Below are 14,626 nucleotides of genomic sequence, written 5' to 3'. Positions count from 1 at the left end.
GGAATGGAATATCCCACTTAGAAATAGTACCTTCATTAGGTGGAACAGCACCAGAAACTGGAAGTATTTGTCCACTAAGGACCAAAACACTCTTGATGTGGGAAGTTTTCAGCCCTGCAAATTGTTTATCATTACAAAGCAGCTCTGTGTGCCTGGGGTACCTGCAGATTATCCACCACCACACAGAAAAACCCATCCCATCCTCATTGCTTGTGTGATATCCCCTCCGAGAAGGCCACAGAACCAAGCAACAGAGGCCTGCAGACCTGACAGCATTACTTACTCCACTCCCTTTAACAGAAGTTAAAAGACTCTTCCAAGCATACAGTCCAGAAACTTTCTCTGTTCAGGAGTAAGACCCACCTTACAATGGGATGGATTGCCTCAAGTTTGCATTGTTAAAGCTTTGTGATCTGAATCCCACTAATAACCTTCACCCAAGCCTATATGGGTCACCAGGAGATGAAACCAGGTCTTCTCAGCACCAGTGTCTTAGCTGCTGGGCCCTCCTGCTCAGCTCCTGCAGAGCTGAATCCAACAGGGGAGGGACTGAGCACCACGTTGGAGTTGGGTCTCCTCCTGACATCTCCCAGCCACTTACAGATAGCCACTAGCCCACCCAAAAGCCACCTCCTATGTGTTCACATAAATTAAGCAGTAGGCACAGAGGCCATTAGTAGAAAAAAATGTTGTCATTTCAGTGTGGTTTTCTGAAATGTCAGGAGGTCAGCCTTTCTGTGGGGCAGCAGGCTTATTCCGGGGGATGCAGTGGTATTGAAAATGTTTCAGAAGCTCTGTCCTGTTGAAGCATTGCTGCCTGTGAGCAAGTTTCAGCTTCACCCAGGCCTATGGAACCTGCTCTAGCAGAGGTAATCATGCCACATAAGGCATACACAGGAATTCATCACTGCTCCATGATGGAAAACTTCCCTGGCAGTGAAAAAAGAGATGCTGGCCTGAACACCCTCCCAGGGTGGCTCTTCTGGGGTCCACACAACTGTTCCCCTCCCATGCTACCACACTGACACAGCCCCTTGGTGGCTGAGATGCACCAGAGAGGGCCACACCACCACCTAATATTCTTGGCTATGAGAATGCTAAATTATATACCAAGTTCTACGGTCTGAAAGAAAAAAAAAACAGTAAGCACTTTGACACAGCAGATGCATCTTGGACTAAGAAGTACTGAAGTGTTGGCCAAAGTTTGACTCAGCCAGCTCCAGTCTCCCATGCTAGAGCATTTAATTCAGAATTCAGCTCTAGGGCTCTGTCCATCTGGCTCATGCCACTAGAATCAAGAAGCTGCAGCAAACAAGGTGAGCATGTGCCAACTTCTACTGAGACTTATTTAACAAGCCTAAAGTTGGACTTTTTCAAAAAGGAAAAAGAAACAGTGGAGAGATTTCTGTGCAACAATAAATATGAGTATAAAACACTCCTTCAGTGAATCTGCAAACTACATTGTAGGCTCACATCACTTTACCTTTCACTTTCACATCTGTTCTCTTGGAAGGATTAATTTCATGAACTAGGTTAAGGTTTTCTATATTTTTATTTTTCAGCCCTCCCTGTAATATAGCAGAGGCAATTCAAAAGCAAAGCCACTCCTTTACTCCTCCAAGTCAGAATAATACGGACAATAAAACAATATAATTCCCACAGACTCAAGCAAAATGTACCCCACTTCTGGGGTATGATCACCCCCTACATCCAATAGAAGAGTTGCTATCAGTATCACCACAATTCCTCAAAGCAAGACTAAACTTCCAGTGGGAGAGGGAGGGACAAGGAGAAAGTGAACTCTAGCACAGGCTCCCTTTGGATGAAGACACAAAGTTAAAGGGAGAAAGAACAAGATACATCCGTTACCTTCAACTGCTAACTTTGCCATAGGAACTGTGTTAATGGAATCTCCCTCTGTTTTCAGCATATTGCAGCTGATATAGCTGCAGAATTTCTTCTCACCTCTATTAAGCTTTTCTAGGCTCAATGACCAATGTTTTCTGGCCCAGCATTTTCACTGATATTTATTTCTTTTTCACCTCTGTGTACATAGATATATAAAAAAAATGTTTTTCTTCCAGTGGCACACAGAATTTTGAGGAAGGAGATACTGTCCAAATCTCTTCTATTCCAACTACTGTTAAGAACGGCCTGCATGAAGGTGGGCACACTCATCTTTTTTATGGCAGCAGAATCCTTTAATCTCGCAGTCCAAACTGTTGTTTATCAAGTCAGACCTACAGCCAATCAGGAAGTCCAATCCAGAAAGAGAAGAAAAAAAAAATCACCCTGTACTGCAATATTTTGCCTTTACCTCTCATTTCCTTTAACAAATTTCCATTCTGCTGGGTTCTTCAGCACAGCACTTAGGAACAAGCAGATAAATGAAAAATTCTTCTAATCTACATTAATAATTTCTGTTAAGTTCCACTTGGACAATTTCATAAATGAATAGCCACATTATAGCTATGGAAGATAGTTGTAACCCATTCATTCACTTGCAGACCCAACGCTCTTCAAACAGAGGTTATTTCTACTCTATATTGCAGGCAGATGATTTTATCATTGGACCTGATAGAGAATTACCCAGTGAATTTTGCATGAATTGACAGAGGTCCTTAAAATGCCTATAGTGTAAGCTGGGTACGTAGCCTGGGTCCAGCAGGGACACCCAGAGCGAGGTGCCAGAATCACGTCCAGAAGGCTGTCAGAGATCTCCAAGGAGGAGACTGCACAGCCTCTGTGGGCAGCCTGTGCCAGCACTCCACCACCTACACTATGAAGAACAGCTTCCTTTTGAAGTTTCACATCTTGAATGAGAGCCTGCTATGCCTAGCCCACCCCACTCTCCTCTCAGCCAGGCCTCTCAGCTTTGGCCTCTCTCCTCTCCACAGCTGACCCCCAGTCAGGGCTGCAATCCTGGCTTGCCTCCCAGGTACTGCAGCAGGCTTCCTCTGAATGGATCAGGCCTAGAGCACCACAGCACGGAACACCTCCAGCACAAGAAGTGCCTGGTGCAATGCAACTGCACACCAGTTCATAGAGTACAGCTATCTTATCACCGCCCTATCGATCTGCTGTATGGAGATGGTGGCGCTGCTGGCAGACAGCAGGTGTATTAGGGCTGTGTTCAGGGCTACAAAGATGGTAATGAGACTAAAGGGTCTAAAAGTGAAGATGAATACGGAGCAGTTGAGGTTCCTTAGTTTATTCAGCTCAGAGAAGAGGCTCCCCACGTCAGTGGGCATGGACGCGAGCTGCCAGAATTCAGGAAGCATTTGGACAACACTCTCAGACATTGGGTTTGATTTCAGGTGATGCTGTGCAGAGCCAGGGGTTGGACTCTGTGATCCTTGTGGACCTTTCCAACTTGGGATATTCTATGATTCTATGATATGTCATATGATCTGCACTGGTGCTTAGGCAGTCCCACGCATGCAGCCCACAGCCCTGCCCTCAGCATGTCAGCTGGCCCAACAGTGAGCAAGAGTGAAACTGGAGACATCTGCATCCCAATCACTGTTGTTCTGGCCACTTGTGCTACAAGAGGGATGGCTCACAGGCTCCATGTGCTGATTCATAACAGCTGGGCAGCCACGTCCTAACAGTGACAGAGAGCTAACAGCATATCTTCAGTGGGTTCTATGGTGGGTGCCTATTCATTAAGAGGATGCTATCCAGAACACAGCTTATCCATCCTCTGTCTCGGCACTGAAGTGGATTCAAGGCTGTGGTAGTCATAACAGAGGCCAAAAAATATTGCTGAAATCAGGAACTATGGTACATACTTCAGGTTACTAGGAGAGCAATTACAAGATGATTGCCATAGAATATACTTCAGCTAGAGTGCAATTTCAAAGTAAAGGAACTTAGAATAGTGATTTTAATGAGCCAGCCATAATGAATGCATTTATAACGTCTATTAAAAGCAGGTTATGTTTGGGGGAAGGGAGGTTAATTAAAACTTAGCAGGTTATCAGTAGTTTATTAACTGAACAAGACAGTACCACATTAAAGATAATCAATGGAGAATAAACCACAGCTATAAAAATTAATACTGTTCATTCTTACGATGAGAGGAGGTTGCCTTCAGTGATAAGACAGAGGTAAAGGCATAGGTGCATCCCTCACGAAAAAAGGAACAAGGTATAGGATGTCCTAATAGGAAAGTCATTCAAGGCATAAGTTAAAAAAAAAAAAAAAAAAAAAAAAAACCCTAAAATTGCAAAGACATCATCAGTAATTCTAGAGGGGAACAAGAAACACGAACATGCAGTTCTGCAAGCAGCGGAACTAATGAAGCCTGGTTTTCTCCAGCTTTTATGTCATGCAAAGGACTGACTTTCACATTGAAGAAAATGTGAGCTCCAACTGGAGCGCTTTTTTTTTTATTGGTTTGGAGCATTTATATGGGATTCTTTCCCCAGCGGAGTTTCTAGTGTCTAATAAAGAACAAGCCCTTTCTTCAAATGCAGCAGTAATAGCCTGTTCTTTCCCTTACCTGTCAGCATCTTTTATGATTCCTACCCTGTGGCAATGCAGTTGAGATTGTAGTTGAATAACAGATATAAAGTTTCTAAAGTGGTTGGTGTGAGATATATAGGTATGCCTACCCACTCCCCTGCTATACATGCAGAGTATGCTATTGTTTCAATAGGAAACCAGGTTAAAAATGGTGTTGTCAGAATAATCCATCCCATAGGGAAAGTTTAGCTTTGGTGTGCTAACTGTGTGCAAGACTTCAGGCAATCTGCCGTGCTGACCAAGACTTCAGATTGCTGCAGCAATACTTGACCTAGGGGAAAGAGTGAACCCAAGAGAGAAAACAAGCTATCTTAAGCATGCTGGGACAGGAGCCCATAAAATGATGTTACAACTGTTGGGCTAAAGGAAAGCCAGGAGAATGTGGAGGAGGAGAAAAAAAAATAAAAGAAGATGCCTGCATTCAAAACTTGAGCCATGCTGAGCTAAGTAGCTTCCAGGGTAAGATATGGTCACATGAAAGCCAATGGTCAATCCTTGAGATACTTATCTGTTTTTGAGGAATCACTGTATCTCTCTTGACTATCCTCCCTCACACAACACTTCACCAAAGGTCTCTTCAGCAAAGAAAGGGCCATGCCAAGAACTTCCTGCAAGTCAGCAAACAAATCTTAGGAGGGTAAGGGGAGATGAAGCTGGGGAATATCCTTTTTTGGGACCCACTCTGATTTGCGTAATAAGTATTTAATCATCTCTAATTAATCTCTCATTTCACTTAAATCACACCTTATCATAGCAATCCAAAGCCTGTGCAAAGTGAGGTATTTTTCAGCGTACCCCACATAATTCATGCCTCAAAATGTCCTGATTCAGCAGCCACAGAAAATTACACGTGGCTCTGAAGGATCACTGCCTTTTCCCTTCAGCATGCCCTCCCTCCAGACCCACTTAAGGGCCTTTTCAAACACCAGTAAGCTAGCAAAAAGAAAAAAGTCAGAGAAGGCAGAGGAAAAGCTGTAGAGGCCAGAGCAAGCTATACATATTTATAGCACAAATACACCACTCTATGCTCATTCTCCTTAATCACGTGTACACTCAAGCAAGAAAGCTCCTCCAAACTTTCTCAGGGACTCAGCCTGAGTGGCTGTAGTTCAAAGTCCAGCTGTAAAGAAAGTGAAAACCATAGAGGTTTTGTAAGAATTACAGTGATCCTATTAAAAAAAAAGAAAAAAAAGCCATTCTCTGCTGGGACTTCACATGGCAGAGCCACACAGCTCCCGTTGAATCTAGCAGCATTTCAAGCATAGGAGACCTGATGTAATTAAGCCACAGGCTTAATTAGGTTCCATCACTACTGCTTTCTTCCTGCCTTCAGCCAAGAAGGTATATGAAAAGATTGTCCAAAACAGATACTGCAATTTAAAGTCTCAAGTTCAGAACACAGTGGGTATATATCTACTATAAAATCTACCCTAAAAACATGCCTGTTGTTAAACTGAGCAGCACATTAGAAGTGGTTAGATATAATGAAAATGTAAATGGAAAGTATTCTGGGGAGATACTTCAGCTAAAAACAGCACACACTGTATGCTATCTTTTATTTTAATCATGCTCTAAGCCCTGCCTTTTTGAACTTTTTATAAATTCTGCTATCTCCCTTTGCAGTTAGTTACATATTGGTATATAAATTCAAAGACGAGAAGCAATTAGGAATGAAGCTAAGACTCCCTCTCTTGATGCTAATACATCAAAGGAAGTGAAAAAAACTCCCCCCACACGCACACTCAGTAACACAGAAGGCTTCTGCTCTTCACATCCTAATAGCTCAAGCAGTTCCAGTGGAGAGTCTGATGTCAGACTCTGATTACGTGGAGATGCCAAGCGATTGGAAAGAACAGCTTTTGAAAATCCCAGTTCTCTGACTCAGAAGACCACACAGCTGCGCAGCAATACTTTCAAAATGCAAGTGTGCATTATTCTCATGAGCTGGTCATATTTTTTTCTACTTTGGACATCGTCACACTGCTTTTATGAGTTCCCTGTGGGCCTCTGATTTGGGTACAATACATCTAGGTATGTGTGAAGGAAATGTGTCAGATTAGGGGCTTTTCAAACAGCCAGGTCTGCTTCACTATCCAGTTTGGAGAGAGGAAGAGCCAATCTGCCTTTCAGCAGCCATTCTTAACAGGATAAGAAGAGGCTATGGCTGGACTGTGCCATGTTTTCTCCCTACCTTTTCACATCTGTGCCAGACCTGCCATAATCTGATCCTTGACATTTAAGCCAGAGAACAAGCAAACACGTTGAAGAAAAGTCAACAAAACCTGCTTCTGCAGAACCACAAGAGAAGTTGGGTTGGTACTGTTATGCATGGTTATTTGTATTTCCTCACCACAAATCCTCCCCTCATTCCAAGGACATTTGAGAATTATGTGATAGCTTTTTGGAAACACTCCAGGCCCCTCATCTTTCATAAAGGGAAACTACTATCTTTTATGTACGTGGATAAACAGGTGAATGACCTTCTCATGTCCTCAGGAAGCTGTAAGGATCCACTTATTTCTTAATCTCCAGATCTCTCAGGTATCAGCAGGGGAACTGACCAGAAGTAGGAATGACACCATTGGTTTCACCAAACACTTATCTCACATCTCCATACATACACATTGAATTATAAAAGATCTTCAACAGAAGCACAGAGTTTTAAAAGAGTTGCATGATATTCAGTCATCAGATCCACAGTAAGTGTAAGTCTCTTGCCTGATTTCATTTTCTCTGCAGTCTTACTCCTGGGTAAAGGAGATCTAATGGGTCTTAAAGGAGTTGTGTTATTTCTACCTGAATTTCTAATAAACTCACTGGAGCTCCTTGTTTGGCTATTGAGTGTGAGCCAGACAAAAAGTCCCACTAATGGCTATGATACTGCACAGCTATATAGCTGCAGTGAGATGGGAGTCCAGCTTTGGGAGTATTCGGACATCAGATCTTTGTCTAGAAGGCTCTCTAACTAAGCAATCATTTCAAACCTGTTGCATCAATTTAAGTACTGTTTATGGGATGAAAAATAACTACAGAACAGGTAGTACTACACCAGTGGAAGACCAAGTAATGAAATTCAGCAAAAATTCCTAAAGATTTACATCTGTTTAACGCTTTCAGAGGAAAACCACATCTGCTTGCCATTCAGCTGTTACGAGGTTATGCAGGTTAAGTTAGTTAGTGAAGTCTCCCTGAGCACCGAGTTCTCAGAGCGTTGTGCTGATCTAAATAGGACAAAAGATTTTATCCTTTGCTTTTATCTGCAAACAGGCCAGAGTCTGCTCTACACAAATCAACTTGACTGAAAGCGCCAACCAGCACTTTGAAAACACCCTGCAAAACAAAGCAAAGCAACCCAACAAACTTCTTCCCCTTACATTCTATCACAACTATACTATCACAAACTAAACGGGTGAAAAAAAAATCTCTTGACCTCAGGCTCCTTAGGGTTGTGCTCTCATGTAAAAGGCCTTCTATCACTACTCTGTAAACAAAGATAAGGAATCTCCCTAGATGGTGGCACTCTTTCTAATGTAATGGGCAAGGTGCAAATGGGATTCTTAAATGAGTGGGTTTTTCTTCCTATGTTGCTTTGTTGTTCCAACAGTAGCAAAAGGTAAACAGAAAAACTAATGGCTTGGCCTCCTGCTCCTGCAGGCTGGGCTAACTTGACATCAGCCCTCTGCATTGAGAAGAAGCCAAGCACTGAGGAAATTTTCCAATTTTCACACACCCACAACTTGTTTTACTTGCATTAATGGGAAAAGTACAGTTAAGTACACCAGGGAATTATATAAAACAAATGAATAAGTAACAACAAGCACAAATAAGTAACAAAACCAAAAAAGCCACACCTGACAAAAAAAAAAGCCTTCCTCCACTTCCAACAGGACAGATGAAGAGGCTGTGTTATTCAACTCAGACACAGTGCTGAAGATGATTGATCACTGCATCTAACATACAACTCTTTTTTTTTTTTGAAGGTTTTGTTATGCACCCTATGAGGATTTACCAATTAATATGATTTCAATATACAAAGAGAGCTGTGAATACATTCTTGTGCCTCATGTTCCCAAACTACATTAGTGTCTATTTTTAAGTGTAACCACCCTTACACCCAGAAATACTTATGCACTATAATGCATAAATATGCATATAACTCTATAATGCAGAGTTAAGGGATGGTAGAAATACGTTCTCATTTGTTGCCAGCAGTATCAGAGACCTCTCAGTGCAAATGTATCTAATCTGTGGGGTCTACAATTGTGCCTCCACACAATAGGAAATCTATGCAATGGAAATTGCACTAAAGATTCCTCAGGATTGTGTGAAGCTGGGATAGAGCACAGCATTTACCTACACAACTTGCATGTGATTGCTTTTTCTCTCAACAGGGCACCTTCTCTTCAAGTCTTACATACCTTCCAGAAGATCTCTGCAAGCACAATCACATGCAAGTACTTTAGGATGGCCTCACTATGTAACCGGGTTCTGAAACAGAAGCACGGGGGGGCAGGGTTCTGGGTTCAGCAGCAACTGAGGTTTCAGTGCTGTAAGCCAAGGAGGAGAGGAGCTGCTGAGCTTTGCATCCAGTGTATGTTTTGTGAAAATGGTAGAATTGCAGCAGAAGATACACGAAAACCTTACAATTGATTAAATATTTCCCTGCAGTGTTCAAAACCCAAACAGCAGTGCATTATAACCATGTATAAATAAAAAAATGAAAAACCAAACCACCACCACCAAGAAAACAACCATCTAGAAAGCCCAATGAAACAGACCAAAAGCAAAAGTGAAACTATACAGGATGTTTCCAGTAACCAGTTTCAATGAAACAGAATAAATTAATGCACAGTCTAAAATAATAAAGGAGCAGTTCACAGTTGTCTGTTTTACCTCAATACCGTCACATCCATAAGGAGGAAAAAGGTTCTGATGACGAGAGTAATATAGGGGATGTCCATGTTCCTAATCAGCTGTATCAATAAATGCAAGCATGTAGGAAAATTGGGAATAGAAAAGTGATGCCATGAAGTCCTTTATGAGACAACTGCTGGAAAGGCCACTGCTTTTAGAAATATTTGCTTCTGGTAACACATTGATGCTTACAGAAAGAAAGCCAGGAATGCATGGAATTCTCAAGGATGCCAAGGGTGCAAACAGGATCTTGTTAACTAGGGCTTTAAGAACCTGCTCTCTGGTCACACTGATTATTCAAAAAATGAGAGGGCTAACACCATCAGTTTCCACTTAGACCACCAGATCTGTAGTCCCCTGGACTGAGAAATCATCATTCTAAATACAAAAAGAGGCACTCAGCCCCATGTCTACACCGAAATCCAGCACTTCTCCTGCATTCTTGTGCCACCGAGATTATGAAACTGATATCACGCTGCTCATTTCTCTTGCTGTTAATAAGAAAACTCTAAGCAACAGCAAGATTGACAACAATCATGTCACTCCCACATGGTTCTGCTTTAGAAGCAGAGCCCGGAGCTGAATGCGACGAAAAGTAACAAAGTATTTAGACTGGCAGAAGGGCAAAGCAGTTTGTTCATGAGCTGAGCAGGAAAACATTTCTCACTCTAGTTTCTCTTCCAATCAGAGGGTGGGAAACGACTTCTATTTGCAGGGTGGTAGCTGTCCAGAGGCTTGTAAGAAAGATGAAAGGACCAGCAGCATCTGGGAAGGCAGGAGAGAGAGACCTGGTGTTTCTGAAGATGACCTGCCCGTGACTGCCCACAATCCATCCCTTATTGTGTCTAACAAGATCTTCCAAATGCACTTTCTGAACAGCGGCTAAAACAAGAGATACATAGGTAAATACCTTGAACATCAGCTCAGCAGAGCAGTTCAGGCAGCTCTCTTAAAGCAAAGAATATCCAGGCTTGCAAATCTTCACTACTTCAGTAGCAACAAAGCTGAGAATGGAAAGGCCTCATGAAAATGACAGCCATACTGATAAGCATTAGTAGAAGCATGCTGTAATCAATTCATTTCAATTTGCTGTTAATAGTCCCTGAACTCAATTGAATGTAACAATAAATAACTTCCAGTGTAAAATATGCTACTGTTTGCAAGAGAGCACCTTCCTGATCTCTTCCCTTGGTATTATGTCTGCAGCTACCAAAGACTGGCGCAGGCTAAGGTGTAACCACTGCCCCCAGGAGCTCCCCTGATGGGGCTGCCCAGCATTCCTTTTCCTCACCTAGGCCACCTCTTCATCACAAGGGAGAACCCAGCTTGCTCACAAGGCATGGAGAAAAAGGCCTTCAAATGTCATAGCTCCATATCTAGGGCATGTCTGGTAGCATTATTCTCAAACCACCATGCTGCAGTTGGTGTTACATCAAGAATGTCTCGCTGTGCCGAAGTAGCCTGGTCGTTTTAAGCCAGTATTTTAAAAATGCATGGCTGGGCTACACAGCTGTTCTGCTCACATGCCAGCACACAGCACCTCAGCATACACATCAAGCAGCCCAGCATCCCTGACTACTGGTGCACAGCAAGTTCAGCATGACCATCCCACGTACAGCAGGTGCATACCTACCACCAACTTATTCCATGTTGCAAAGCCCAAATCTCCAGCTGGTTTTGAGTTAGTGTTAGATGTAGCATGCAGACCACATGACCAGACTGTGAGCCTAGTTGTCCTGGGCGCCCATGCTTGCCGTTGCTTTGATGAGAATAAAGGAGATTGCAGTGAGGTGGGCGTCGGCCTCTTCTCCCAGGTAATAGTAATTAGACTAGAGGGAAGGGCCTTACAAGTCTCATCAGGGCAGATTAAGTTTGGATATTAGGAAAAAATATATACTATGAAAGAGTGATGAGGCAGTGGCACAGGCTGCCCAGGGAGGTGGTGGAGTCACTGTCCCTGGAGGGGACAGTGGATGTGGCACTGAAGGACGTGGTCAGTGGTGTGATGGGTTGGTGATTGGACTAGATGGTCTTAGAGGGCTTTTCCAACCTTAATGATTTTATAACTGGGTGCCATGACTTGAGTGAAACACTGCCAAGAATTGGTTATGTAGGCACAGCATGTCTAAAACAAACATGAGCACAGTCCTGCTGAAAGTAACAATGGAGGAGGTGTCAGCCCAGAAAGGAGAATGCACGCTAGCATTATACACTACAGCAAGGACGGCAGCTTCCCGTAGGGCTTTTGTATCTGGTCCTTGGGAATGCTGAGCAGTCCGTGGGCCAGCAGGAGGTGCTGCGGGTGTGTATGGATTTGGAGGATGACAGGCAGATGAGTAGAACAGTGTAGCTCAGCTCCAGGTCCAGCTGAGATGTTCAGATGTAGCATTATGCAAACAGTTCAGCACCAGACTGAGAATAAAAGCATCCAGAAGCAAGCAAAGAAGCAGACTAACCATGCCCATTGGATGGGGACAGAGCCGTTCCTGTCAAAAGCACGTGCAGCCCAGGGCTGCTCGGAGAGGATAAGGCTGGGTGCTGTGCCTGCAAGTAGCTGTGGGCTGCGGGCAGGATGCACACCTCTGGAGGGCAAACAGCGCTTGGGACAGAGCTGCACGGAGCTCTTGGTCACCAGACCCGGGGACATCTGCAGCCCTGCCGGCGGCACTGCACCACGCATGCTGTGTGCAGGGTGAGAGAAGGATCAGCAGGCAGCCGAGGGGGGGGTCATGGCCATAAGTCTCTTCCCTCCTAAGGAGAGGAGGGCTCAAAGTAAAAAAGAATGATGAAGCGGCAGATCCTGCATAGATCATCACAGGGGAAAAGCCAAACTCTCTAATTAAGCACATGACATAACTGCGCTGTAATATCAAGGCTTCGCACCGTGATTTGAAAACAAGCTGCACTTGCACAGTTCACAAAGAAAAAAAAGCCGTGCGGATTAAAAAGGCTCGGCTCAGCTCTCACACAAATGTACGGGCACAGTTACTCAGCTCAAATGAGAAAGCGACCCGAGGAATTCCATTTCCCAGTCCGTTCCCTCAGCACACCGCCAGCCCTCCCTCTCCCCACAGTTCCCAATCAACAGTCCGGCACTCTGCTCTGACTGCACCCCTGTCCTGAAACCACAGGCAGCCTCCGTCAGGCTGAGCTGGAGTTGGTGTATGGAACCCTTCCCCAGCAAAGTCACCGTGCCAGCAGCCAAGGATCCAGTTTAGATACCTTTGAACGCTTAAGGCTCGACGGTGTTAATAGGCACAGCTCCGCTGATCCTAAAGGAGTTACTTCTATTGCACACCACTCCCAAAAGGCAGTGCAGTGCACGTTTTTTTTTAAATGGCACACTCATTGAAAACGATGAGAGGAAGGCGTACTCTCCCTTACTCCAGCGTAAATTCATCTCCCTGTTCTCACCAGATCCACGGGATTGTGATGGGAGCAGCAGTAGGCAAAACCCGAACCAAATTCCCCACCGAAACCATTGCTGTTTCTAAGGCAGATACGATGAGTGCAGGACCAGCAGCGATCCCTGCTACTCATCACCTCCAGTCCGCAGCCCTACCTATGAGAAAACACTCGGGAGCACTTGGGAAGCGTATGCGTCAGTGAGAGCACAGAATCATTCCGCTGCTGTAAACACGAGCCATGTTCAGCAGAACGCAGCGGATAGGACTGCGCAGCCTGTCACCGCTTTTATGGCTCGGGTGGAGAGGCAGCAGGATTTAAGCACTTATTGCTCAGAACAGAAGTCGCGTATTGCCCTCATCCTTTCCTTCCCCTCCTTTTCCCGCCTCCCCGGCTCGTCGGGCTGCTCTTTAAACAGAACGAAGTCATAAACCAAACTTCCTTATTTTATATGGCTCTGAAAACTGGATAAAGACGCGGCGCTTTGATTTCTACTTCAGAGCTTCATGTCTCTATCGGAAAGTCAGAGACACGTCTAAGGGAAAGGCAAACGTGCCCGGGAAGGGGACCGGCAGCAAAGAGAGAAAACCCTGGGGACGGAGCTCCGTGCTCCTTCAGACTCCTCCCGGGCACCCGCAGAGCGGCTCCGGCCCCCTCCCCGGCTGCAGAAGATGCGCCCGGAGAGCCGGGCAGCCGCTCCTTATGTAAGGCGCAAACCACTGACATCATCCCTCCCGCCGGCGGCGCGGCGGCGCTCGGCGGCACCCACCGGCCCGACCCGCGCCCCCCGGCCCCTTCCCACGGGCTCCGCTCCCCGCCGGCTCCCGCCCGCCCCGAGCCGCGGTACTCACGCACTGCCTCCTGCTTGGGGTCGAGGCCGCGCACGGCCCCCTGGAGGCCGGCGATGCGGCCGTGCAGCGCCCGGACGCGGCGGTGGGTGCCCTGGATGTCAGCCTCGACCTCTTGGAAGAGGGTACAGGCGTGCCGAGCCACGTCGGAGAGCTGCCGGAGGATCCGCGACAGGGCCACGTTGCTGACGGCGCACAGGTCCAGCACCATCAGCACCGCCGCCTCCCTCTCGCCGCCGGCCGCTTGCGCGCCCTCGCCCGCCGCCCCCGGCTCCTCCGGCGGCGGGTCCCGCGGCGGCGGTTCCGCGCCCCGGCTTTCCTCCAGCACGGAGGCGGCGGGCTGCCGCCGGCACAGCCGCTGCGGCTCCACCGTCCGCTTGGCGAACGGCATGGCCGAGCCCTCGGCGCGCGGCTCGCTCGCGGGGATCGCTGCTCCCTTGCCCCGCCGCCCTCACGCGCGGCCGCCCATCGCCGGGCTCCGGCTACGCGCCGAGCTCCTGCGTTGCCGCCGGCCGCCGAGCATCCGCCGCTGCCGCCGCGGGGAGCCGGGGAGCATCCGCGCCGCCTCCCTCTCTCCTTCTCTCCCTCCTTCCCTCGCCCGCCCGCACGCCGCGCCGTCCCGCTCCGGCGGCGGGTGTGAAGGGGCGGCCCGAAAACCCGGCGAGAGGAATCCCGCGGCCGCGAGGAGGAGCGAGGCGGCGGGGCGGGGGCGGGGGCGGGCCGGGGCCGCCGCCAGGAGGCGCCGGAGGGCCCGCAGCGCCCCGGGATCCGGAGCCGGGGGCAGCCGTGGGAGCCGGCCGCAGCACCGCGGCCCTGACTCTCGGGAAGTGCCCTGGGGCGTCTCGCAGGTCTGGAATTCTGGGGTTTGGGGTGGGTCTGCGGGGAGATGGGACTCGGGGATCCTCGGGAGTCCCGTACAGGACGGGGTGTTC

The 14,626-nt window shown here is 46.9% G+C and overlaps 1 protein-coding gene across 2 annotated transcripts in view; it reads right to left on the bottom strand.

Moving 5' to 3' along the window:
* The window catches only part of NHS (NHS actin remodeling regulator), a 249,571-nt gene extending 235,471 nt beyond the window's left edge, over positions 1-14,100 (bottom strand). For both annotated transcript variants that reach the window (XM_052673966.1, XM_052673967.1), the window contains exon 1: positions 13,698-14,100. In XM_052673966.1, coding sequence (XP_052529926.1) covers positions 13,698-14,085 — 388 coding nt within the window. In that variant the 5' untranslated portion in view covers positions 14,086-14,100. The remainder of the gene's footprint in view (positions 1-13,697) is intronic.
* Positions 14,101-14,626: the final 526 nt, after the last annotated feature.

This window comes from Tympanuchus pallidicinctus, unplaced genomic scaffold (assembly GCF_026119805.1).
Source record: "Tympanuchus pallidicinctus isolate F22 unplaced genomic scaffold, pur_lepc_1.0 scaffold14, whole genome shotgun sequence".
Classification (NCBI taxonomy): domain Eukaryota; kingdom Metazoa; phylum Chordata; class Aves; order Galliformes; family Phasianidae; genus Tympanuchus; species Tympanuchus pallidicinctus.
Note: the sequence above shows the minus strand (reverse complement) of the source record. Positions and strands in the feature narration are given on the sequence as shown.